Source organism: Cetorhinus maximus, chromosome 18 (assembly GCF_964194155.1).
Source record: "Cetorhinus maximus chromosome 18, sCetMax3.hap1.1, whole genome shotgun sequence".
Taxonomy (NCBI): domain Eukaryota; kingdom Metazoa; phylum Chordata; class Chondrichthyes; order Lamniformes; family Cetorhinidae; genus Cetorhinus; species Cetorhinus maximus.
This window is the reverse complement of record NC_135896.1, coordinates 8,636,850-8,664,571: the sequence shown is the minus strand read 5'-3', so window position 1 is coordinate 8,664,571 and position 27,722 is coordinate 8,636,850. Positions and strand designations below refer to the sequence as shown.

Below are 27,722 nucleotides of genomic sequence, written 5' to 3'. Positions count from 1 at the left end.
AGCCACCGAAACTGCGGTATATAACCATGAGAATCCTATAGTGGACCTGAAATTTATATCTGGAACTTAGATGAAAGGAAATCCTAGGACAAATGTTAGACAAACTTCTTGATTCAAAAAATGGTCAGTACTTGGGGCCTGGAGATGAAAACTCTCAACTCATTCAAGAGTCAGTGAGATGATGCGGTTGGTAAAATTTATTTTATTCTGAATGGATGGAGTGAGATTGGCCTCCCTCATCTGTATCTATCTTGTGATCTCAACAGTATCTGTTTTCATAAAGATAAATAACCCAAGACCAATTACAGGCATCTCAAAGATAGCAGAGACTAGGCACAACAGTACAAACCAACTTCATCTAACCTGGTAATTAGCCACTGAATCAGCAGCAAGGGAGGTGAATAAATCTGTTTTCTGCAGTTACCCTAAAATAGCCTCCTTCGAATCTACTTCCCTCATGATTTCATCAACAATAAAGAAACATATATATTTTAGAACAAAATCAAATAGGAATAAAATTCTTAAGGTAGATAACTCTGATCTATATTTAATAAATGCATTTTATAGTATGACTTCCTTGAAATATAAATTGAAGGTTTAATTAACACTGAGGAGGATTGCAGTAAATTGCACGTCGGTATTATCAAACTTGCAGAAGGGGCACATAATTAGAAAATGAATTTCAACATAGATAAGTGTAACGTATTAAATTTTGGAAAGAAAAATAAGGTTATGTATTACCTAGAAAATAAGAATCTAAATGGGGTAGAGGAGCAAAGGAATCTGGGAGTACAAATAGACAAATCACTAAAGGTTGCGCCACAGGTTAACAAGGTCATAAAAAAAGCAAAGCAAGCACGAGGCTTTATTTCTAGAGGGATAAAATTAAAAAGTAAAGAAGTTATGCTAAACTTGCATCAAATCTTGCTAAGGCCACAGTACTGCGTGCAATTCTGGTTGCCAAATTATTAAAAAAGGGATGAAGAGGTACTAGAGACAGTGCAAGAGGGATTGACAAGGATGATACCAGAAATGCCAGATGAACAGGTTTGGTTTCTTGAAGAGGGAAGGCTGAGGAGTGGCCTAATAGAGGTCTTTAAAATTGCAAAATGCTTTGAGAGAGTAGACTCCGAGTGTTTACACTTTTTGGGAAGAGCAAAATTAGAGGCTGTCAATAGAAGACAGTCATCAAGAAATCAAATAGGGAATTCTGAAGGAACTTCTTTACCTAGGGAGCGGTGAGATGTGGAACTCACTACCACAGGGAGTAGTTAAGGTGAATAGTATTGATGCAGTTAAGGGAGTTAGATAAGCATATGAGGGACAAGGGAATAGAGGATTATGCCAATAGAGTTAGACAAAGAAAGACAGGAGGGGGCTCAAGTGAAGCATAAAGGTCAGCATAGGCTGGCTGGGCTGAATGCCCTGCTGCTGTGCTGTAGATTCTATGTAATCAAGTGAAAGAATTTATAAATGAAAGTACAATAATAATTTTTAATTTTCATTAAAACCTCATGTAGCATTGATTCATTCTGTTACTTCAAACCTTTGACCAACTAGCACCAGGTATGCTAGTTCTAGAGCACAACCTTTATAAAAAATATTTTTATCAAAAATAAGACAATTTATTCTCCAATAATGGCTTGATCTGTTGCTTTATCCAGGAAAGGTGGGTCAAAATAAGAAGGGGGGAAAAAATCCTTTAAAGTCAAAGGGTTGGACCCTAAGGCTGGAGGCTGAATTAGAATAGACTCATTGAGACTGACAATCATTTTAGACAAATGTGTTTGTTTTTAATTAAAACTTGCTTTATCAAGTTACAGAATAACTGCTGAGTTTGAGGGACTAAATTGCAAAATCAAATTGTGTGGGACCAGATAAAGAGCAGGGTAAAAGTTTCTGAAAAGACCGCCCACCCGTCAAAACAAAGTTTGCGAAGCTACAGTTCTACATGTTATGAATTCCTCCCTTCTGTAAAGTACTTGTGTTATCAGACTAAGGTCACTTTCATCATGCAAAGCCTAACAAAGACCCCATTTTACTTAGTGGCCAGAGGGCAGGTTTTAATAGCTAAGCTATGTTTGCTATACTAAATTGATAACTTTGGTTTAGTTACAGTAAAAGGAAAATGCTTCTGTTGCAAAAAGTCACAGGATATTTATTTATAGGCAGGTTTAACTCAACTATCCACTGCTCTGCTCTGAACTGCAATGCTTACAGTGAAAGACCAAAACTGGATCTGGACTACATAATACAAAGTGTTTAAAAAAGAGGAAAGAAAGAACTTACAGGATTCCCAAAGAGCTGTGCAGCCAAGTACCCCTTGAAGTGTCAACACTGGAAAAGTGGCAGTCAACATGCACACAGCAATGTGATAGTGAGCAGTGATGCTGTTTGAGGGATAAATATTGGCCAAGGCACAGAGAACTCCCATAAACCTCTTCAGGGTAGGATTTAGGAATAGTGGGGGTGGCGGTGGGAATCTGGTTTAACATCTTATCTGACAATGTAGCACTCCTGTAAGGCTCCAACGTGTCAGTCCAGGTCATGTGTTCAATTCTCTAGATTTGAACTAGGCCCCATAACGTTCTGAGTGGCGAGACCTGTTAACCAAAGTCTGGTTAATGTTCTGACTCAGTGGCGAGACAGGTTAACCAAAGACTGGTTAACAGAAAAATGGCATTAAATTACATGGCATGAAACCAAACAGAACAGATACATTGTTCCTTCAAATTCTTAATGAGGCAGACTGGTGCCTCTGAAGCGTATTAATTCTGCAATGATTACAACAAATTTGTTTTTACTGCTGAGGCCAATTCAATAATGTAACCCTTGCCTCAATATGTAATACTTTCACCTCTGAGTCAGTAAGTTGTGGTTTCAAGTCCCACTCTAGGACTTGAGCACAAAAATCAAGGATGAGACTCAGTGCAGTACACACTGTTGCAGATGAGATGTTAAATCAAGCCCTTATCTGCCCTCTTAGCTGTACTGTTTTGAAGAAGAGCAGGGGAGTTATCCCCTGTGTCCTGGCCAATATTTATCCCTCAATCAGCAGATTATCTGGTCATTATTACCTGCTGTTTTGTGGGAGCTCGCTGTGTGCAAATTGGCTACCATGTTTCCTACATCACAACAGTGATTACAAGTCAAAAATATTCCATTGGCTATAAAGCGCATTGGGACGTCCTGAGGTTAGGAATGGTACTATGTAAGAGCAAGTCTTTTTTTACTTTTCTGGGAGGTACAGTATTAGCGCCAAATTCTTTCACCTCTGAGGCTAGGTTTCAAGTCCAGCCCACAGTTGTGCTACGGCTCAACTATTCACTACATCTATCAATGACTAGAAAGTTATATATCCAAATTTGCGCTGATGGCGCAAAGATTGGTGGCATAGTAATCTATGTAGGCAGGAGCAACTAATTGCAGAGAAATTGATAGATTAAAGGGGCAGCATTTAATGGACGTGATTGGGTCTTGTCCAGCCACGAGAGTCTCACAGAGCCTCTTTTCAGGAAGGTCCACTGTATTAAGTGACACCTAACTGGCCAGCGGTGGGCCTTCCCTGGGATCAAGGGCAGCGGGAGCAGAAGTCCCGCCGCCTGCTGGCCAATCAAGAGGCTGGCAACTCTATTGAACGGCAGCACCATTGAGGAGGCGTTGGCTGCTGCTGGTATGACACCCGCCACAGGCCTATTATCATCGCTGAATCCCAGGCCACGGGAGCGTGGTGGCAGGAGCGAGGTTGCAGGGTGGGTCATAGGGGAGGGGCATGGCATCAAGGCAGGGGTTGGTTCTCAGTGGGCCCCTCCTTTTCCAGACGCCGAGTCCCACTGAGTGCTTGACAACAAGGGACCTATCCAAGGGAGCCCACAAGCAACCCTGCACAGGTTTGTTTGCTGTGTTCACCACATGGCGAGCCCCCCATTCACTGCTGGGTTAAGACCAGCAGTGGCAGGATGAGGCCCTCAAGTGGACGTTAAGTGGACAATTGACAGCTGGGGTAGGGGCAGGGGGGAGGGTCGTGCAAGGGCCCTCCTGCCACCGACTTAATCAGGATAGAAGCAGGAAGGCGGTGGGGTCGCCATCCTGCCTGATTAAATACCCCGTCATCAAACTCGCCTCAGGGGGGGATATCAAATTCTGCATAATCAGTGGGCTCATGCGGATATCAATACAGGCCAGTGTGACACAATCCATTTTTGATCAAAAACTGGGATAGATCCAAGCCTATTTTAAAAGGTCAAAAACTAGGAACAGTGGATATCAAAAGAACTCTACTAAAAGTTAGTAATCAGTAAAAGAAAATTAATCAAAATAGCTAATGGAATGTTAGCATTTTTAAATAGAGGGCGTGAATATAAAGGGCCAGAGGTTTTGCTACAACAACCCTGGTTAGACCACATCTGCAGTTGTGGGCACCATATCTTAAAAAGATATACTGACCTTGGAAAGAATGCTGTGTAGATTCAGCAAAATGTTATCAGGGTTCAAAGGATTAGATTATGAGCATTACATAAACCAAGTTTGTATGCCCTGGAATATGGGTTATGTTTTTTATGATTTTGAAAGAAACTGTTAGGGTTGATAGAGAGAAACTTTGTCCCACTTGTGGGAAATCTATGACAAGGGGGCATAACCCTAAAATCAGAAGCAAACTATACAGGGGAGAAGTCAGGATACATTTCTTCACAAGTGTGGAACGAACTCCCACAAAAAACAGTGGGCAGAATTTTGCCCTGGGCGTGTGGGATCGACAGGGGTAGTCATGAAGCCGGCCGCCACACGTGACCAACAGCGCACTGCGATTTCACCGCTGCCTGTGCGGGCAGGGGGAGAAGGGCGAGCAGGCCTTGCGCGAACTTCGCGCATGCCCGCAAGAGAGCACTGAATAATCTCCCTGAGGCACGGAGCTGTCTCAGGGAGAGGAAGACTATATTGAAAAAATTAACAACAGAAAAACTTAATAAAGCATGTCCCCGCATGTGACTCTTGTCACATGAGCAGGGACATGTTTTTAATTAAAAAATAAAATTTTCATTTTATTTGTACTTGCTTTTGGATACCTCATCCCGCCCATGGATGAGGTTTCCAAAAAAATGAAAAAGCCGCTTGGCCTTTTCGCCTGCCCTGCCCGCCAACCATTAGGTTGAACGGGCAATGAAAACTTAACATTAATTGATAACTTAATGGCCTTAAAAGGCCTTTAATTGTTGGCTCTGGCGAGCGCCCACCGACCTAACTATCGCGCGACCACGCGTTGACGTCGGCACACTCGGCCAACGTCAACGTGCGTCATTTCACGCTCGGTCAGGTCGGATGCCCACCCGCCGAGCTAAAAATTCTGGCCAGTAAGTAGGTGCTTGCTTAATCATATTTTAAGATCAAGATCGTTAATATTTTGCCAGTCAAGGATATTAAGGGATATGCAGCGTCAGCTGTGGCTCAGCTGGGAGCACTCTAGCCTCGGCTCCAGGTTCAAGTCCTACTCCAGAGCTTGAGCATGAAAAATCAAGGCTGACACTCCAGTGCTGTACTGAAGGGAGTGCTGCACTGTCGGAGGAGCCGCTTATTGGATGATCTGCCTGCTCAGATTGGTGTAAAATACCCAATGGCACTATTTGAAGAAGAGCAGGGTTAAGTTATCCATGGTGCCCTGGCCAATGTCTATTCCTCAATGCACATCACACACACAAAAATATCTGGTCATCAGCTCATTGTTAACCACAACCATAAATGTTGGTGGAAGAGAGATGTTCGTCTGTCATGCCGACACAACCAAAGCAGAAGGAGGTGAATAGATGGAGTTAGGACGCCTCCATGATCTCATTAAATGGTAGAACAGGCCCGAAGGGGCAAACGGCTCTTCCTGTTTCTTTATTCACACTAATGAAGGGTGTCTCTGAAAAGGATCTAAGCAAAACAAGATCAGCCAGTTTTTACCTCGCTTGCAGTAGGTACATTGACAGCACAGAACTGCCGTAATCAGCAATCTTAAAACCATCCAGAATACAGCAGTCTGCTTGAGTATTGCCCCTACAACTGCGCTCAACAGCATGCTCCATCACCCGCACTGAATCACAGAATTGTTAGGACGCAGGAGGCCATTCAGCCCATCATGTCTGCACCGAATGAGCATTTCCCTTAGTGCCATTCTCCCGCCTTCTCCCCATAACTCTGCATTCTTTGTTTTCAGGTAACACACTCTCAGGCAGTGCATTCCAGACCTTTACCACTCGCTATTTGAAAATGTTTTTCCTCATGTTGCTTCTGCTTCTCTTACCAATTACTTTAAATCTGTGCCCTCTCGTTCTCGATCCTTTCACGAGAGAAGTTTCCCTTATCTATTCTGTCCAGTCCCCTCATGATTTTGAATACCTCCATTAAATTTCCTCTCAGCCTTCTTTTCTCCAAGGAAATAGACCTAACTTTTCTTCAATCTATCTTCTTAATTGAAATATGTGGTTGAAGCAATCTCACCAAGGTACTTCAATAGCACCTCACTAACCTGCAAACTCTAACAGGGCTATAGCAGTAATATCATTGGATCATCATTACATCTCACACCATCCTAACTTTAGATGCACATCACCTTTCCTTCAACATCATTGAGGCAAAAGTCTTGAATTTCTGACCCAATATCACTGTGGGAGTATGATCGCCACAAGAACTTCAGCGGCTCAAGAAGACAGTCCACCAATAAACTGCTCAAGGAAACTCTATTGGACAATTAATGCAGCTTCACTTTAAACCTGAGAAATGAAATCAAACCTTGGAGGCCATCAAAATAGATTATTTGGGAAGGGGACGTGTTCAAACTAAGTGGAGTAGGGAGGAATGTTTTGAGACAAGTTTTTGGTGCAAAATGATGGATGTTTTACCTGACTTAGGAATGCTGGATGCTGGCACCGGGCAAAATTGGCCAGAACATTACCATCCTTCATCTTGATGAGAAGATCATTCCCTACCCATTATCCATGCAAGATAAAGATCCTTTAGGAAATAAACACGTTTACGCAGTCATTAAAAGTTGCAAATAGAGCATTTATTAAAATTCTTTTCATCTTGGTCATTTAAAAAAAACAGTATTACAGCAATCACTAAATCAATCTGCACAGTGATCTTATTCAAACAGTAAGCCTATATGCCTAAAAACCTGAGTGGCATATTATAGCTCAATCCAAATAATCCATGAAGAATTGCACACTAGGATCAGGATGCCCAGGTCACTGCTGATGAAAAATAAAACATTTATATTTTGTGCACCTGGACTTTTCAAATTCTGCAACTAAGGCTTAATTTAATTATTTTGTTATGTAAAATGAAGATTATGTGGTAAGTAAATAAATAGACTTGCATTTATATAGTGCCTAATCACATTGAGATGCCTCAAAGCACATAGCACAGGGTTATGTGAAGTGCAGAGACTACAAGTGGGTAAGATGCATCTCCACCAAATAGCCATGATGTACATAACCTGTTAATGTTTTTAGGAGATGTTAGTTGACGGATGAATTCTGGCCAGGACTCAAGAATAATTCCTAACTCCTCCTCAAAAAGCATCAGAGGGATCTTTAGCATCCATCTGCTCAATCAGGACGGGCAGATAGGACCTCCGTTTAACATCTCACTTAAAGAGTGAACATACATGAAAGACTGGCACACAGTTTTTTATAATATATAATATAAAATAAAAACAGAAAGTGCTGGAAAACTCAGCAGGTCGGGCAGCATCTGGGAAAGTCAGTGGACTCAAAATGTTAACTCTGTTTCTCTCCCCACAGAAGCTGCCAGATCTGCTGAATTTTTCCAGCACTTTCTGATTTTCATTTCAGATTTCCAGCATACGCAGTATTTTATTTTTATTACATAGTATTTTATGTCTTGTCTCTGTACATCTGGTTGTGGAACGTGACGCTGCCAGAGAGCAAGAGAGTATGTCAACAACTGTCTCTTCAGTGCTTAGTGCGAATGCTAGACAGCGACATGTTCCTGCAATCTTATATTAGGATTGTGCACAGAATTAGATACCTTGGAGGGTGTAGAAAATGGTAGTCGAGTAAAGAGGAGCTATGAGCAACGGAACAAATAACAGCACAGGAAGAGGCCATGCAGCTACAGGTTGGATCGTATTTTCTCATGCTTGCACCACTACAGCCATCATGACCATATGGAGTGCAAACTTTGACCAGTGACACAGTTATACTACAAAATGTGTTTGGAGTAAAGCATCACGAGGTTTCTGACTGGTGAGTAATTACACATTGGGGCTAGGTATTGCTAGTGAAATGAAACATTAGAAAGGAATCACCTCTCAGGAGCTTTGGTCTGAAAGACAATTTAAGCACTACGTAAATGCTTATGGTACCACAAGGAAGCCTAATTAATTGGAGTAGGAAGTGAGCTTTTGGCAAATTGGGATTGTGAATCCTGGGAATGGATAGATACTGGTTTAGTCCACTGGAATTATAGAGAGTGGACCTCAATGTGATGCATTTGATATATTGAAAGTCTTTGCTGGAATGAGTAACACGTTTATTAGGAATCAACTGTGTTTTTAAAAGCTTGTCTTCATGTTAAAAAATTAGTGAAATTTGTCGGTTTCTTTTCCTCCACCCTTCCAATATTATATGGCCAGTAAATTAAGGCATTCCAGCTGATTTGGGGCCCATTGAGTGATGCTCCATCTGAGCCACAGGGTTAGCAAAAATTTCAAAGGCACAGAAACCATCTCTAGTTTGCCTACCTGAGCATATCGTGTAAGGAAGACAGTGACTGTATAAAGAGGCCCTGACAATCATTCAGATTCAGTATTGCATAAGGCACATCATTGATCAATGGAAAGCCAAAGTGTGACTTCTGTCTCTGTAGGCCAGCTTCAGACATCCCGCTGCCTTATTATGAGGGTTATGAAAATGCTGCTTCACTCAGATGCAATGTTCCCTTTATTCTCCAGTTTCTTTGAATCTTTGGTGCATTCAGTAGCTGAGCACTCTCCCAACACCTGCCCCGCCCACCCCCACAGTCCATATCTCTCAGTACGTTTCCCCATTAGGATGTTTAAGTGCAAGATTTCTGATAAACCACATGAGACACGAGAGACTCTTTATACTCAGTACAGTGTGGCAGCTGCAGTTCCTTCTAAGAAGCTAAATCAACCTAAACGGGTTCTGGAATTACAGCTACTGAGATATATGGGATCTTGTAAACATAATAACTTTGGCTCTCTATGAACTGCAATATCATCATCTTCTGAAATTGGCTGCAGCCTCCGTGATTTTCAGCCACCAGTCTGAAGCTGAACAGCTCTCCTCCACTTGCCATATAAAATAAAGTCCCTCCAGATGACTGATGTGAGGTTCATCCAGGAGGTTAATGAATCCTGAAGATAAAAGTAACTGATATTTATACAATTCGCAGTGATTGTGCAGACCTGCTGAGGCTCATTCATGAGGGCTCCACTTAGCTGGTATAAGTTGGCAGGGCCAAACCTAGCGCTTGCAGCACATCACTGAATCAACTGAAAACATTGTAGGATGGGGAGAAGGAAAGAGATATTACCCCAGCTGAGGACCTTGCTGATCTTGGACTGAATTTATACAGAGCAAGATACCAGTCTCCTTAATTTTATTACACAATCCAAAGTGAGTTATAGAGCTGGGCTTTACCGCAGGCTTTGTGATCCCAACATCAGGAGCACATGGGGGTCCCGAGCCTGCTGTTGCTAACGGCATCCCCAATTGGCGCAATCTTCCCAGAGGTTCCCTTGGAGGTGTGGGAACGGGTCAAGAATTAAGAGGCCCAAAGCCAATCTGTACCTCGGAGAGGAGAGGGAACTCCTCCGCAGGACTCATCTGGGCCATGGGTGCGACCATTCCTGCCACAACCCTGTCCTTGGGGTGTAAAGTCTCCTGTGCCGATGGATGATGCCTCCATTGAGCTGAAGGCCTCAGCATGTTTCCAGATCCTAGCCACTCACGGCATAAAAATATATGTTCCATGGCCGGGATTTTCTGGCCCCGTCATTGCGGGACTTGTCACAGGAGAGTCAGCGGCCCAGCCAAAAGCCTACTGACTTTCGGCAGGACTGAACGATCAATGAGGTGGGCAGGCCAGAAAATCCTGCCTTACATGTCACCTTTGATTCTTTTGCCAACTGCTTTCATTTGGCGTCCTCTGGTTCTTGACCCTTCCGCCAATAGGAACAGTTTCTCTTGATCTACCCTGTCGAGACCCGTCATGATTTTGAACATCTCTATCAAATCACCTCTCAACCTTCTCTTCTCTACGGAGAACAGACTCAGCTTCTCCAATCTGTCCACGTAACTGAAGTCCCTCATCTCTGGAACAATTCTCGTGAATCTTTTCCTCACTCTCTCTAATGTCTTCACATCCCTCCTAAAAGGTGGCACCCAGAATTGAACGCAATACTCCAATTGAGCCCGATCCAGTTTTTAATAAAGTTTCACCATAACTTCCTTACTTTCATACTCTTAAGCCTCCCTGCACTCTACTGATAATCTCTGTGAAGCAACTGTTTGCAGTGAACAAGCAGGAGGAAGGTGAATATGACCGAGTTGAAGCTTAGCATGCTATTGAGAAGTTACTTTCCACTTATGCCCGTAACAGTCTGGGACACCCATCATAGACAGCTGTCCCGACATGGCTCTCTCTCCTATTTTCCTGGCCCCACTTGCTCCTAATCCCGTCTCCACTGAACTGAGAGAGCCCAGCATATAGTGCCTCCTTCTGCTCCCATTGAGGCATTCATTTCTTGTTTCAAAAATAGTAACCAAACCCTTCATTTTTTGGGATTTTTAACTTGCTATCTTTAAAAGAATAGACAGAATTAACCACGTGAGGTGTTATGCCAACACAATGAAAAGGCAATATTGTTGTATTAGAGCTTTGATAAAAGCAATCCCTCTGTATACTTCTGGCCAGTAAACAATTTGGAAACACACATGGCAACACCCCTACAGTCAGCTAGCAGCAGTGGTTCTGCCCCATCTCCATTCTGTTGCTGCCTGAAATATAACCAAAAAAAAAAATCTTACATCTAGGGTTTTAGAAGATCCTTCATGTTCCATAAAACCGAATACCCACAAAAGGTTGGGATGACACCGGGTCAGGACGTGAGGGCAGGGGAGGGCACCTCATCCTCACAGAGCTGCCGAGCGTCCCCGGTTGCTATACGAGCACAGCTCAGGCCGACCTGCACACCCGCAACTGAAGATCTCATTGTGGGAAAGAGGCAGACCACCACCCCAGCCAAATGAAGATACGGTTCATGGTCCCCTTACAACGGAAGCATATTGCGGCGGGCGGACGCTGGTGTGGGGGGAACCATTCCATTTCCCCAGCCTACCACCTCTCCCCAGCCCTTTATGTTATCTTTAATGGAAGAGGTAGATCAGGTGCTGGAGAGCAGCCCCTTCTCACACGTTATATCTGCTGTTAAATTGCTTTGAGGGATCATTTTTAAAGGTAGCTTGAATGTTTGAAGCTAAGAGCCTCTGGCCAATATCTAGCAAACACATTTCCCCCCTGAACAGGTTGAACAACTGTAAATTTAGAATTTTACAGCTTTCAAAACGGTGCCATTGAGGAGCGTTTTTACAATATTAATTTCGGCACACACTTCTTGTGTTGGTAAATACAAAGGAAATAAATTGAAAAGACTGTGCTTTTAGAGGCACTTAGAGTGCCTGCTGTTACCACCCATATAATGGATGGGAACATGTTTCAGTAAACGCTCACAGCCACCCTGCTTGATACAAGGTAAGCGCCATCCACTAAAGCTGCTGGAAAAACATACAATGTCACTTGATCTTTATGGCCTAATACTTGTCTTTTTCTGCAGGAGACTTTCTTCCATTAGCAGCTCTGCAGAGTTCTTGACCTCGGTTTGCGTCTCTCTTTGCGGAAGGCAGATTTCGGTGCCTGCCGCTGCCATCTGGTGCTGCAAGGAAAGAGAATTACAAGGCTGAGTTATTTGCCTGGAGATGAAAGTTAATCCTTCCTTCCTCCACCTCCCTCCCACCTGCCACCCACCAATGCTCTTTTTAAGTTGTAGGGGGGGCATGGTCATCCTGAATGTATCATTCAGTGCAATAAACACACATCCAATGTACACATCCATTTACGACGTGAGTGACCATTCAGCAAACTTGAATGTACCAGCACAGTGCAATAGATGGCTCACACACAACAAAGGAAAGTTAGAGGGCACAGTAACACAGTGGCAATGTCACTGGACTATTAATTCAGAGGCCTGGTCTATTACTCCAGAAACATGAGCGCAAATCCCATTATGGTAGGGGTGGAGGAGGGGGGGGCGAATTTAAATTCAATTAATTAATAAATCTGGAATAAAATGCTAGTCTCATTAATAGTGATCATATAACTACTTAAAGCCATCTGTTTCACTGAAGCCCTTCAGGGGTCAATTTACCACTGTTGCCTGGAGTGGCCAACTCCAGACCCACAACAATATGGTTAACTTTTAACTGCCTTCTGAAATGGCCATGCAAGCTACTCAGTTGCATCAAACTGCTTCAGAAAAAAAACATTGTGGAAGTACATGCACCATGTGCACTGCAGCAGTTTAAGAAGCAGCTCACCTTCTGAAGGGCAGTTAGGGATGGGCAATAAATGCTGGCCTTGCCTGTGACACTCACACCCAAGTTTGAATAGAAACGCATTGCACACCCCCGCGCCCCCCATGGTTCAAACACAAGCTAGCTCTGTCCTTTGGCCCTCCTTATAGAGAGCACTCTCATTTGGGAGGCCTACTGATGGGCAGAAAAGGTATCTGGCAAATAATGGGGCAAGATAAATGATAGCCAAATCTCACAAGCTGAATTATTTTCTGAAATCTCTTCAAAAAGGTTACAATTTCTTTCTCCGCTCCAGCACCCTCAGATTTTCTCTCCTCCTCTTAGCAGATAAACTCTTGACAAATGCCCTCCATAACCTTGCCATTCTTCATGTTTGATCTGATATAGCAAGTCCCATTAGACTATTGCACCACAGGAGCATCACAGCCAATCCCAATTCTGCCCTCGTACCCTTCTGGGGAATCAGTGGATTGCAATCAAGAGCAGGGTCCAAGACAAATACACCTTGTACACAGTTGAAGTCAACTGTATGCCTTCTACTGCCAGCATGAAGCAGCTAACTTTACACCACCTGGACACTGAGGAGGGGAACAGGTTGAAATTTTGCCTGTGCTTTCACTCTAAAATGGCAAAGCAGTGAATGTCAACACTGGTAAAACAGGGCAACTGGACATGAACAGAACTGAGTCAACAAAAAACAAGCAATGGCAAATATCAGGCTAAACACAGGACAGTTAAAGGGTCTTTTCACAAATCCTTGGACTCTGGTGCTGAATTCTGTGCATCGCTTCACAATCTCAGTGGGAATTGTCATTTATCCTCCTACTTCACATTGAATTTTTTTCTTCACAAAATACTTATATATTAAAAAGAATTGCCAGCTTTTATATATATATATATTGTATATATATATATATAAAATAGTTAAATGCTCTCTGTTTTCACTCATTCATTCCATCTTCATTTGGCAGAGATGCAGAAGCTTTGTTACACACACCACAATGAAAAAGGCAAGTTAACAAGGCTATTAAAATATAAACAAAGCACTGGGAAAAATTTCTAGGGGGATAGAATTGAAAAGCAGGGAAGTTACATTTAACTTTTATAGAACCTTAGTTAGACCATACAGTAAGTCCTCGCTTAATGATATAGCTTTGTTCCTGAAAAGTGAGACTTTAAGCAAAACAACGTCAAGCAAATTAGACTTTCCCATTACGACTAATGCGAAAACTGTAAAAACTAGAACCTCTCTCTACAGAAAAGAACATTAAACTATTATACTTGCAAGTTGAAATACTGTAACTGCTAAATTCCTACATTTGTAAATGAAATAACTAGTAGCTTAAAATAAATTTAAAATTATAAAAGAAATATGTTAACTCTTTCTACTTACTTCCAACATGCCACTCCTCTCGCTCACCAATCCTCCTGTTCGCCGCCTCTCACGCTCCAGGTTGCCACCGATCATGCTTGCCGAACCTCCCACTCGCCGCACATCATGCTCATTGACCCTCCCAGTTGCTGGCCAACTCCCCTTGCTCCCTGCCTCTCCTGCTCACTGCTTCCCTCTCTCAGACCTCTGCTGTAAGCAAGGACTAGTGAGGTGAGCGGTAAGAGGCAGGAACAGCAGCTTTGGAGCAAGAGCAACTTCAGATTGCAGGTCGCGGAGGTAAGCCGTGAGATGGAGAGTTGGCGAGCGGGAGAGTCGGCCAGAGATCAGGGGGGGTCGGGGACTGGGAGGTCAGCCAGAGAGAGGGGGGCGGTGTCAGGGAACAGGAGGCTGCTCTAAAATGGCACTGAACGGATCACGCAAATAATGTCACACCTGGCACAAAACAACGTTAAAATGAAACTCCAAACGCTAAACACGAATACCCGCCCCATTAACTGACTGATGTTAAATCAAAACAACTTAAAACAGGGCAACTTAAAGCGAAGACTTAATGTGCTTGGGAGTACTCGGAACAGTTCTAGTCTCCTAAAAAGGTTCTGGAGAAGATATACTAGAATGACATCAGAACTGAGAAGTTATAACTATCAGGAAAGGTTGAACAGGCTGGGACTCTTTTCTCTGGAAAAGGGAGACTGAGGGTGATGAAAGAGGTTTTTAAATTAGGAAAGGGTTTGATTGGGTAGACATAGAGAAAATATTTCCACATGTGGGGAATCCAAAACTATCTTAAATTTATGCCCTCTGGTTAACAATAAATTCAATGAAGGATTCAGGAGATAACTCCCTCCCAGAGAGTGGTTAGAGTACTACCAGAAGGTATAGTGCAGATGCAATTCAGGGGGAGCTAAATCAGTTCGCGAGGGAGAAAAGGATAGAAGGATAATCAGATAGGGGCAGATGAAGTAGGATGGCAGGAGGCACATGTGCAGCATAAACACCGGCACAGACCAACTGGGCAGAATGCCCTGTTTTTGTGCTGCAAATTCTATGTAACTCTATGGATTTTAGGGTCAGGCTGCGCGAAAGGTGCACGCTTCCAATTTCAATCTTGCACTACTTCAAGAGGTTTCATATCAGACCTTCAAGAGGTTTCGAGGCTGATATAGGGATGGCAGTCCATGCTGGCACCTGCAACTGCAAAATTTTTATCTCATCACCAAAGTTTGCTACGCATTGCCAGGTCTGATGCATCCACCGATGCATCACATGTCAGGTTCCCCTTACATCTCCTGAAGAAAAATGGCGGACCTTCCAATTCCTGTAGCCGCTCAATCTGATGCAACATTTAGAAATCATAACACTTGTGCGAAAATAAATGAAACATTTCCATTGGGGTACCTCACAGAGATTTCTGCAAAATATAGATAAACCCCCCCTCCACAATGAACACACATGTGTTTTGCAAAGGTTCTGTTAGGATTGGAACTATGGGTATCACACAATAAAACCAAACTTTGACACTTGGTCAGCAGCCTTGTAACAGGGATATTCATCAATACCTGAATTCTGGCCAGAATCCAGGCCCCCATATTTGTCGCATTTCCCTGTCGATGCTAAACTTGACATAATGGCCTGTGGGTAGCGGAAGACCCTGTGTATACTCACAGCCTATATCTGTAGTGAAACAGCTGGAAGGGGAACCGTCTTGATCAAGCAGTGCAACAGGTAGACCATCCAAACTCTCATTCCTCAAGCCTGCGTCAGACTCTTCCTCCTGATCACCAGCCGGGCGGGGTGGGGGGGGGGGGGTTAAAAAAAATTCACTTTAAGAAACTCATATTAGTCAGTTCCACTTTCATCAGGACCTTTCACGACTTAAGTTTAGGCAGCTTCATGCCAGTACTTAAATGAGCACTGCCCTCATATTGGCAATGTCACTCAGAGGTTGAGGGAGATGGTGGTGTAGTGGTAATGACACTGGGCTAGTAATCCAGAGGCCCAGACTAATGCTCTGGAGGCATGTATTTAAACCTCAACATGGCAGCAAAAAATTAATTCATAAATTTGGAATTGAAAGCTAGTCTCAGTGATGGTGACCATGAATCTATCATTGATTGTTGTAAAAACCCATCTGGTTCATTCATGTCCTTAGGGAAGGAAATCTGCCATCCTTATCGGGTCAGATCTACATGTGACTCCAGATCCACAGCAATGTGGTTGACTCTTAACTGCCCTCTTAGCACCAAACACCTTCTCAAGAGCAATTAGGGATGGGCAACAAATGCTGGTCTTGCTAGTGATGCCCACGTCCCATGCAAGAATAAAAAGGTGTGATACAATGGCTGTAGGAAGAAATGGAAAAATGCCCCACTGATTCAGTTGGAAGTGCTCTTCTGACCTGTGGGAGAAAGGTACATAGAGTAAATTACTGCACTAACTGTGTCACATGAAACCTGGTTTGGGAGTGTCCTTGCAAGCCCTGAGTGTCCAAATGGAAATTGTACAACTGCCTGCATCTAATATAGACATCCCAATGAGCACAACATCAACAAAAAATAAACAGACATTCTACTACTCAATACAGATCTTTTCTTTTAAACAACCAAATCATCAATTGCCATTTTGTCCCAACATATGATCTTTGGAGCCATTTGTGAATATGCACAGAAACATCATGTTTCCATGAAGTGATTTTTAATTTGATTCATGGGATGTGAGGAGGGTCATTGGGAAGGTCAGCATTTATAGCCCACCCCAGCTGCCCTGAGAAGGTGGTAGTGGGCCTTCACTTTGAACCTCTGATGTCAACATTCTAAGCGGCAGTTTGATACAACTGAGTGGCTTGCTAGGCCCACTTCAGAGGACATCCAAGAGTCAACCTCAGTGGTGTGGGACTGGAGTCACATATAGGCCAGGCCATGTAAGGACCTTGCGTTTCTTTCCCTAAATGAGATCAGTGAACCAGTTGTGTGTTTTTAATTCTGACAGCTTCATGGTCACTTTTACTAATAGCAACAGTTTTTTTCAATTTCCAGACTTTTTAAAACTGAAATATAATTCTGGGTGCCACGGTGGGATTTGAACTCCAATTTACTGGATTGTTAGTCCAGTAATATAACCATTGCACTGCCATACCCACTGCACATGACTATTAAGTATATAAATCCAACAATTCAAAAACAGTTAGCAAAAAAAAAAAAATATTGTCCCAAAAGTAATCTAGGAGTAGAAAACAGCCTTTTATGTTACAACTGCCAGAGGAGGTGGTGGAAGCAGGTACGATAGTGGTGTTTAAGAGGCAGCTTGACAAATACATGAAATAGGATGGGAATAGAGGGATACGGACCCCAGAAGTGCAAAATGTTTTAGTTGACGGGCAATATGATCGGCGCAGGCTTGGAGGGCCGAAGGGCCTGTTCCTGTGCTGTACTTTTCTTTGTTCTTTGTTCTTAACTGTAGGACTATTTAGTATTGTGTAATAGTACATACAATGTGATAGTCACATTAACAGACTTTAGGAATAACACAATCAGATGTGTACTTGCAACAGTGACATTCAGAATAAAGATGCTCAAATAATGGTTGCTCTTGTATATGTTACAGGTTTCCGTGATAACGGACTTTAAAGATTTACCTTATAATTGATACCTAAATCAAGACTCTCACATAAAATGTATGTAAAGAGAATAAAAGCAGCCTGCCACTGCATTTCCATAATGGTGGAAAAGGAAACTATTTTTCTTGGTCCTACAAAATTCACTTTTCCTCTACCCACTGGTTAGTGCATATTGTCCTATTTATCAGTGCCTGCCTGCACCTATTCAGTAACTCAATTCACACATTCAGTTTTCCTCTCTGTGGGTTGATTACAACTAGCAGGAGAGTTGAACTCTTGCAGGAGAGTTTAATTCAGGCCAGAGAGATTACACTGTGAGTCACTTTCATTGTCCTTCTACTCATTCTCATAGGAACATTAGGAATGTGAGTAGGCCATTCAGCCCCTTGAGCCTGTTCTGCCTTTTCATCATGGCTGTTCTCCCCCTCGGCTCCATTTAGCTGCCTTTTTTTCCCAAATCCCTTGATCCCTTTACCCATAACCTCTCCCCAATCCCCCCTAAAAACACCAAATTAAACTGCAAGTCTCTGAAGAAATGTGTCAAGTGATCTCACAAAAGGTATCCTACTCCATAGCTCATGAAAACTGGTGGAATTACACAACCACATGGAAAGAGAATAGCAGGACTCAAAACAGCTACATATAGGGCATATCATCTAGGATTTAAGAACCCAGGGGAGGGGGTGAAGGGAATAGCAAGTGGACAGAAAGCACTGCAAGCCAACAACAATGGAGAATGTTCAACCAACTAATGGGTCCTTTGGTAGCTTCCTAATTCTGTTGTGACACTGAGCTATAAAGATCACTAGGTCCAAAGTCCATCACAGTTCTGTTCTGAGTTTGCTGACCTCTGTTGGGATGGCCATTACAATTGGCTTCAATGAAGGATATTTTATGCCCTACCCTGAATTTGGAGGCAGGAAGGACATTTAGTCAGGCAGGAAGGTAGGAGATGCAGACCCCGCCACCTTCCTATCTCCACCTGATTAAGTCTGTGGCAAGAAGGCCAGTGAATTGAGGTCCTTAAGGGGAAATTAATGTCCAATTGAGGGCCTCATTCTGCCACTGATGGTAATAACTCACATAGAGAACATGACAAACAAACCTCTGTGGCTTGCTTGTGGTCTCCTGGGTGGTCCCTTGTTCTAAGGCACCCAGTGCCTGATCAAAGGACCTAGCATCAGGAAGGGGGACAGCCCGCTGCAAGCCACCCCACTGTCTTGCAGTCAATCCCCTACACCCACTTCCCCCATGATTCACCAACGCAGCCGCCATCACTTACCTCTGGCCAGGGTTGCTTCGTGATACTGGGCCTCAGGTGGGTGTCATTCTGTCAGCAGCCACCACCTCACCAGTGGCGCTGCTAAGCAAAAGAGCTGTCCACCTCTGATTGGCCAGCAGCTCTCGGCAGGCGGGGCTTCCCACCCTCAGGGTCCTGATCCTGTGGAAGTCCCACTGAGACCCCCATTACCCGCCAAAAAAAAAGCCCCAACTGGACTGGAAAAAATGTCATACATACGAACATACAAATTAAGAGCAAGAGTAGGCCACTCGGCCCCTCGAGCCTGCTCCACTATTCAATAAGAACATGGCTGATCTGATTGTAACTTCAAACCCACATTCCTGCCTACCCCCTGATAACCTTTCACTCCCTTGTTAATCAAGAATCTATCCAGCTCTGCCTTAAAAATATTCAAAGGCTCTGCTTCCAGCACCTTTTGAGGAGGAGAGTTCCAAAGGCTCACGACCCTGAGAGAAAAAATTTCTCCTCATCTCTGTCTTAAATGAGTGACTCCTTATTTTTAAATAGTGACCCCTAGTTCTGGATTCCCCCACATCCTCTCCACATCCACCCTGTCAAGACCCCTCAGAATGCAAAAGGTTTCAATCAAGTTGCCTCTTACTCTTCTAAAGTCCAGTGGATACAAGACTAGCCTGTCCAACTTCCCTCATAAGCCAACCTGCCCATTCCTGGTATTAGTCTAGTAAACATTCCCTGAACTGCTTCTAATGCATTTACATCCTTCCTTAAATAAGGAGACCAGTACTGTACACAATACTCCAGATGTGGTCTCATCAGTGCTCTGTACAACTGAAGCATAACCTCCCTACTTTTGTAATCACAATGAATAACAACATTCTATTAACTTTCCTAATTACTTGCCGAACCTGCATACTGGGCCTCCGGTGGGTGTCATCCTGCCGACCGGAGAATTCCTATAAGACCAGCGCTCACTTTGTTAACTCTTTTCTGATTTAAATATCTATAGAAACTCTTACTATCCGCCTTTATATTACCAGCTAGCTTTCTCTCAAACTCTAATTTTTCCCTCCTTATTAATCTTTTGTCAGTCTATGCTGTTCTTTATATTCTTTCCAATCTTCTGACCTGTCACCCATCTTGTGTAATTATATGCTTTTTCTTTAAGTTTAATACTGTCTTTAACTTTTTTTAGTTAACCACGGACAGTGGGCCCTCCTCTTAGAATTTTTCATTCTCATTGGAATGTATCTATTCTGTGTATTCTGAAATATCCCTTTAAATGTCTACCACTGAACCTCTATTGACCTATCCCTTAACCTCATTTGCCAGTTCACTTTAGCTAGCTCCACTTTCATGCCCTTATAATTGTCCTTATTTAAGTTTAAAATACTAGTCTTGGATGCACTCATTTCTCCCTCAAAATGAATGTAAAATTTAATCATATTATGATTGCTGCTACCGAGCGGTGCCTTCACTAGTTATCAATTAATCCTATTTCATTGCTCAATACCAGGTCTAGTATAGCCTGCTCTCTGGTTGGCTCCAGCATGTGCTGTTCTAAGAAACAATCCAGAAGACATTCTATGAACTTCTTATCTACACTACCTTTGCCCATCTGATTTTTCCAGTCTATGTGTAGATTAAAATCGCCCATGATTATTGCTGTACCTTTCCATCAAGCTCCATTATCCCTTCTTTTATACTCTGTTCCACCATGTAGTTATAATTAGGGGGCTTGTACACCATTCCCACAAGTGACTTCTTCCCTTTATCATTTCTCATCTCAAACCGCTTCCACATCCTGGGTTCCTGAACTTAGGTCATCCCTCTCTAATGTGCTAACACCATAATTAATTAACAAAGCCACCCCTCCATCTTTTCCTGGCTTCCTGTCCTTGCCAAATGTCATGTGCCCGTCGATATTCAGCATTCCCACTTCTGAAAGCTTTATTGGAAGGGGGTATATGTATGCATTAGGTGAGGACAGGATACAAGAATCATATAGAATAGAAAGCAGGCTTTGGCCCAACTCTTTTAAAGAACTATCTCATTTTTACCACAATTTGTTTCCTTTTCAATTATACATCCAATTGTCTTTTGAAAGTGCCTATTGAATCTGCTTCCACCGCACTTTCACACAGTATATTCCATACAGTATATTCATCATATCTCATTACACGAAAAAAAATTGTCCATCTAGTTCTTTTGTCAATTGTCTTAAACCTGTGTTCTCTGCTTACCTACCCTGTTGTCAATGGAGGATTAGGCTCAGCGATTTGTTTGCCAATGCTCATTGAAATGTCTTTATATAAACTATCAGCATCTGGGGGTTACTGCTGAGTGGAAACCAAACTGGACTGGCCATATAATTACTGTGGCCTCAAGAGCAGGTCAAAGGTTGAGAACTCTGCAGCAAGTAACTTTTCTCCTGATTCCCTAAAGCCTGCCCATCATCTAAAGGCTCAAGTCAGGAGTGTAATGGAATACTCTCCACTTGCCTGGATGAGTGCAGCTCCAACAATGCAAGAAGCGCGACACCATCCCAAGACAATGCAGCCTGCTTGATTGGCACCCAATCCACCACCTTAAACATTCACTCCCTCCGCCACTGGCATATAGTAGCAACAATATACCATCTATAAGGTGAACTGCAGGCACTTGTCAAGCCTCCTTCAACAGCACCTTCCAAACCTGTAATATCTACCACCTAAAAGGAGAAGGGCAGCAGATGCATGGGAACACTGCCACCTGCAAGCTCCCTTCCAAGCCACACACCACCCTAACTTCGAAATATATCACCGTTCTTTCACTGCCACTGAGTCAAAATCCTGCAGCTCCCTTCCTAACAGCACTGTGAGGTGTACCTACACCACACGGGCTGCAGCAGTTCAAGAACCAGCATCTTCTCAAAGGTAATTAGGGATGGGCAATAAATGCTGGAGATGTCCATATTCCAGAACAAATATGATTCAACATCTTCATGACAGGTTGGGAGAGAGAGGGTAAAACTAGAGAGACAGAGAAATTCTTAAATATCTTTTCAGTCAGGAGCTGTATCTGACTGTCCAGAGCATGCAGACATCCATTCTTGTGTATATTACAAGTTTTAATAGAGACAGACTTCATTGATGGGAAGGAAGGAGATCTTGTTAACTGCTTTTATTCAAAAATGTTGCCCGCTCTCTTGACGTGTTGGACTTACTTTCCCCTCCCAATAGAGACTTTGTTATACAGTATGCAACTAAGTGACCAAAAAAACAATGTGACACGGGACATGTTCAGCATGGGTCAAACAATGGGGTATAATCAATAAGCTTGATTTTTTTCCTGTTCAACAGAGAATGCTGTGAATCTATTTTTTTGTGGATAATCTGCCTCAAAAAATTTAAAACCATTCAGATTTTCCCACAAACAAAGCCACTTTGATTGTCTCGTACTTAGCAGCACTGTACAAAGTAGGCCGATTATTGTACAATGGAACTTTAGTTCCCTGGCACTGGGTGTATCAGGTATTCAGTTTAATAGGCAAAGGTTTAGAGAAGGAAATAAAAACAAGTATTTGCCATCACTAGGACGTGTAGGGTTACCAGAGACAGCCAAATTATAGGAATAAAATGAGCATCTGCATCTGAACTAGTCTAAGTTATTTACTTGTCAGCCTTGGTTTGATGGTACCACTCTCTGAATCAGAAGGTCATGGGTTCAAGCCCTACTCTATGCAGATATTTTTGTGCACTGGCAGACATGTCATCATTTGGATGAGATATTAAACCTCAGTCCTGTCTGTCCCCCCAAGTGAATATAAAGATTCCATGGCTTTATTCAGAACAAGAGAGTTCTCAGCAGTGTCCTGGCCAATATTTATCCCTCAATCAACATTGCTACAAACAGATTATTTGAAAAGTAAGCCTTGTATTTCATGACCTCAAGATGTCCCAAAATGCCTTACAGCCAATAAAGTACTTTTGAAGTGCAGTCACTGTTGATGGTACCACTCTCTGAATCAGAAGGTCATGGGAAATGCAGCAGCCAATTTGCACACACCAAGCTCCAACAATGTGAAAATTATCAGATAATCAGTTTTTAGCGATGCTTTTTGAGGGATAATTATTAACCATTTGGCTCACTGCCATTTGTGAAATCTTGTGCGTTTAAATTGACTGCCACTTTTCCCTATGAGACTGGTTACAATTCAAAAGCACTTCATTATAAAGTCCATAGGATGTCCTGAAAACATGAAAGGTGCTATATAAATGCAATATTTTTCTTTATTATATCAAATTTGTGTCATATATCAGATTACTACAGGAGTAAAAGAGCTCCTCTGTTACTATATCTTGGTATTGATATTGATAGGTTATCTTGTCTATACATAGACCTTGATCAATACTTAGTACTTGAATTTGGGATTGGATGAAACCGCTGTACTCCTCCAGGTTCCTCAGGATGGGGCTAGTGGGGGTGGTGGGAGTGTGAAACTCCACATCTTCTCTTTATCAATCTCTCTTCTTCATCATGCTCCCTCCTTAACCATCCCCACCCCAAATTCCCTTAAATTTATATGGCAGATAGAATGGAACTGACTGAGTAAGAGATGTTCTCAAATAATGCAGCTCTGCCTCTCCTTTAATCTGGTATTATGTTACTCAAAGGCAGGTACAGACCTGAGTGATAAAGAGAAAAATATGCAAATGCTGGAGAAACACAGCAGATCACTCAACATCTGAAAACAGAAAATATAGGTCGACAATTTGAGTGTAGATCCTTTGCCAGGACTGAAAACTGACAGATGAGTGTGAGCTTTTATAGGGCAGAGACTAAACGAAGAGGGGAAGGGAGAGCAACAAGTAAAGCTCAAGCGCCAATCACAAAGAAGAGGCAACGTGTTCAACAGGCTTTATGAAAGCCTACACCTCTTTAGCTTGTTGTAAATCGAAAATAAAAATCTTGTCCATTGACTATAAAATTATTTGCTGTAGCCTCAAGGGTTAACAGAGCCATAGAAATTTACAATGCAAAAAGTCATCCTGCCCATACTGTCAGTGCCAGCCAAAAAATCCAGTTTAATTCCACTTTTCAGCTCTTGGTCTGTAGTCTGGTAGGTTACAGAGCTCCAAGTGCGTATCCACTTTTTAACAGCATCCGCAGTAGTTTTTTGTTTTTATATTTATATAATGCCTTTAACATAGTAAAGGTGCTTCACAGGAGCAGTGTAAGTATGACACCGAGTCTCATTCGGAGATATTAGGTCAGACAACCAAAAGCTTAGACAAAGAGGTAGGTTGAAAGAGCACCTTAAAGAGGAAAGTGAGGTAGCGAGGTAGAGAGGTATAGGGAGGGTGTTCCAGAGCTTTGGGCCTAGGCAACTGGAAGTACGGCTACCAATGGTGGAGCGATTAAAATTAGAGATGCTCAAGAGGCCAGAATTAGATGAGTGTAGATATACAGAGGGTTGTGGGGCTGGAGGGGATTGCAGAGATAGGGAGGGGCGGGGGGGGCGAAGCCATGGAGAGATTTGAAAGCAAGGATGAGAATTTTAAAATCAAGGCATTGCTTGAAGAGAAATAAATGTGGGTCAGAGAGCGCAGAGGTAATAGGTGAATAGGGTTTGATGCAAGTTAGGACATGGGTTGCAGCATTTTGGTTGACCTTAAAGTTTACGGAGGGCAGAATGTAAGAGAACAGCCAGAAGTGTGTTGGAAGTCAGGTCTACAGGTAACAAAGGCATGAATGAGAGTTCCAGCAGCAGATGAGCTGAGAAAGGGGTGAAGTTGGGTGATGTTATGGAGGTGGAAACAGGCAGATTTAGAGATGACACCAATATGGGATGGAAACTGATCTGTTTGCAGTATTCCAGCCATGATCTAACCAGTGTTTTATACAATTCTAGCTCATGTATTGTGTGCCTTGGCTAATAATGGAAAGTATTCTGTCTGCTTTGTTAATCTAACTGACCTGCTACCTTCAGGGATGTGTGGACAGGCACTCTAAGATTCCTCTGTTCCTCTACACTTCTCAGTATCCTACCATTGATTGTGTATTTCCTTCCTTTTCTGCTCTTCACAAACGCATTATCCCACATTTCTTGAGAGAAAAATTCCACTTGCCACTTTTTTGCTCACCTGACCAGTCCATTGAAATCTAGTAAAAGCTTTCTTTTTCATCATAAACCAATGTTTGTATCATCTTCAAGCTTCTTAATCATGCCCCCTACATTTAAATACAAATCATTGATATATACGACAGAAAACAAGGGATCTAGTATTAAGCCTTTTGGAACCCTATTGGAAACAGCCTTCCAGTCACGAAAACACATCGACTGTTATCCTTTGCTTCCAGCCACTGAGCCAATTTTGGGTCTGACTTTCCCTTGGTTCCCATGGGTTTTTACTTTTTTGAACAATTTGCCATGTGGAACCATAGAAAAGTTACAGCACAGAAGGAAGCCATTCGGCCCATCTTGTCCATGCCAGCCTGAGGACACCCAGGTGCCCTTTCTAATCCCACCTTCCTGCACCCGGCCCATAGCCCTACGGCTTACAGTGCTTTAGGTGCAGATCCAGGCACTTCTTAAAAGAGTTTAAAGTTTCTGCCTCTACCACCAACTTGGGCAGCGAATTCCAGACACCCACTACCCTCTGCATAAAAAAGTTCTTCCTCATGTTCCCCACACACCTTCTGCCACTTATCTTGAATCTATGTCCCCTGGTTCTAGAATTCTCCATCAAGAGAAACAATTTTATCTTGTCCACTCTATCTATTCCCCTCATAATTTTGTACACCTCAATCAAGTCACCTCTCAGCCGCTTTTGTTCTAAGGAAAATAACCCCAACCTATCCAATCTCTCCTCGTAGCTACACTTTTCTAACCCTGGCAACATTCTTGTAAACCTCCTCTGCACTGTCTCCAGAGCTATTATGTCCTTCCTGTAATGTGGTGACCAGAACTGCACACAATACTCCAATTGTGGCCTCACCAGTGTTTTATACAATTCCAGCATTATATCCTTACTTTTATATTCTATACCTCTGCCAATGAAGGAGAGCATTCCATATGCTTTGTCAAAAATGCCAAAAATTTTGCTAAAATCTATGTAGGCTACATTAAATCCACCATTTTCATTAATCCTCACTGTTAACTCCTCAAAAAATTCAATCAAGTTAGTCAAATATGACCTTCCCCCAACAAATCCATGCTGATTAATTCTATCTTATTAAATGACGGTTAATACTGTCCCTCAGAAATTTTTCCAATCATCTGCCCACGACCAAGGTTAGGTTGACTGGCCTGTAATTATTTGGTCAACCCATTTCTCCCTTTTTAAGCAATAGTACAACATTAAGAGTGCTCCAGTCCTCCAGCACCATGTTTGTAGCCAGGATGAATTGGAAAATGATCAGAGCCTTCACTATTTAATCCCTCGCTTCTCGTGACACCCTGGGATACATTCCATCTGGGTCTGTCGACTAACCGACTTTCAAAGATGCTAAAACCTTTAACATTTCCTCTCTCACTTTGTTTAGCCCATCCAATATTTCATCCTTCTCCTTTGCCACGATGTCTGCCTCATCTCCCTCTTTTGTGACGTACCAGACACTTAGGCCCCGATTTTCGTTCCTGAGTTGGATAGCGGGAGTCAGGAAATTTCCCGGCTCGCTGTGCCTGCCTTAGGAGAAACCTGCCTGAATGGTGGGATCTTTGCACCGGGAGAATGGGCACAGGATGGAGTCAGGCCCGCTGCCACTGGACACAAATGGAAGGCGGCCACAAGGGCGGCCAAGTGCCGAGGTGGGCTGGTTAAAAGGCCTGCCTCGGTTCTCTGGGACTTCGTTCCAGTTATTTTGTTAAATATTAGGCCCTCTAGCCCTCATCACTCACACCCTTCCCCACTGACTCCCCATGCCCCATTGCAAACTCATGCCAACCTATGAACCTCCCACCTGACCTCAATGGCCCTTCATTCCCTCCATGCCGACCCATGCTCCCCCACCCATCCTCAATAGGCCCTCATACCCGCCATGCCAACTTAATGCCCCCTATCTACTCTCAGTGACAGAGGCAGGCTGATTTTTAAAATAATTTTTAAAGGGCTAGGGATTTAAATAACTGCAGCTCAACAATTCTACGACCTCATTCACCCTTCAAGAGCACTTACGACTACTCTAAAAATTCGTTACTCCCACACTGCAGGTTAAGGCCCTTGCTACTACGAAAATGGGGTCTGTTTGAACTCAGCACTGAGTTCAAATGGTTCTGCTGAGTTTGGGCTTCCCTTATGTGTGAGTCATGTCCCGCCCCCTTTCCCTTTCCCCTACCCCCCAAAAGTGGGATATGTCAGAAATGTGGGCAGGACTTCCGGATCCGAGTCCTGTCTGCCATTTTTTGAAGATCCACGAATTCTCCACGACTCTGCAAAAAATCTAAGCCTCTAACTTTTATCAATCCTTCCTAACTTCTTCATTTGTTCAGTCTCAGTTTCCAGTTCTGACACCTGAAACATTAACCTATCTTTTTTTTGCATATCCTCGCAACCCTGCTATTTTCAGCATTTTCTTTTATTTTAGGTACTGACCTCAACTTAGCTGGCAAGGTGACATAACGTTAGAAAGATTTCCTCTGAGTAAAATCTTTGCAGCAGAAGTTCTTGAGCTAAGTTATACTGAAAGTCACATCACCATGAAAGAAAAGCTGTTCCTTCCTTACCCGGTATACCTGAATCCTCCTTGTTGAGTCTCGCAGCTGCTGTTGCAGGGAACTAACTATCTCTTTATACTTGGAGTATCGCTCTTCTATCATCTCTCGGTGACGCTGGGAGTCCTGAAAATACA

The 27,722-nt window shown here is 42.9% G+C and overlaps 1 protein-coding gene across 3 annotated transcripts in view; it reads right to left on the bottom strand.

Moving 5' to 3' along the window:
* Positions 1-7,023: 7,023 nt before the first annotated feature.
* Positions 7,024-27,722, bottom strand: part of cep128 (centrosomal protein 128) — a 326,023-nt gene continuing 305,324 nt past the window's right edge. For all 3 annotated transcript variants that reach the window (XM_078562064.1, XM_078562065.1, XM_078562066.1), the window contains 3 exons: positions 27,598-27,711; positions 15,679-15,787; positions 7,024-11,962 (listed from right to left, as the gene is read on the bottom strand). In XM_078562064.1, the coding sequence (XP_078418190.1) occupies positions 11,841-11,962; positions 15,679-15,787; positions 27,598-27,711 (345 nt within the window). In that variant the 3' untranslated portion in view covers positions 7,024-11,840. The remainder of the gene's footprint in view (positions 11,963-15,678; positions 15,788-27,597; positions 27,712-27,722) is intronic.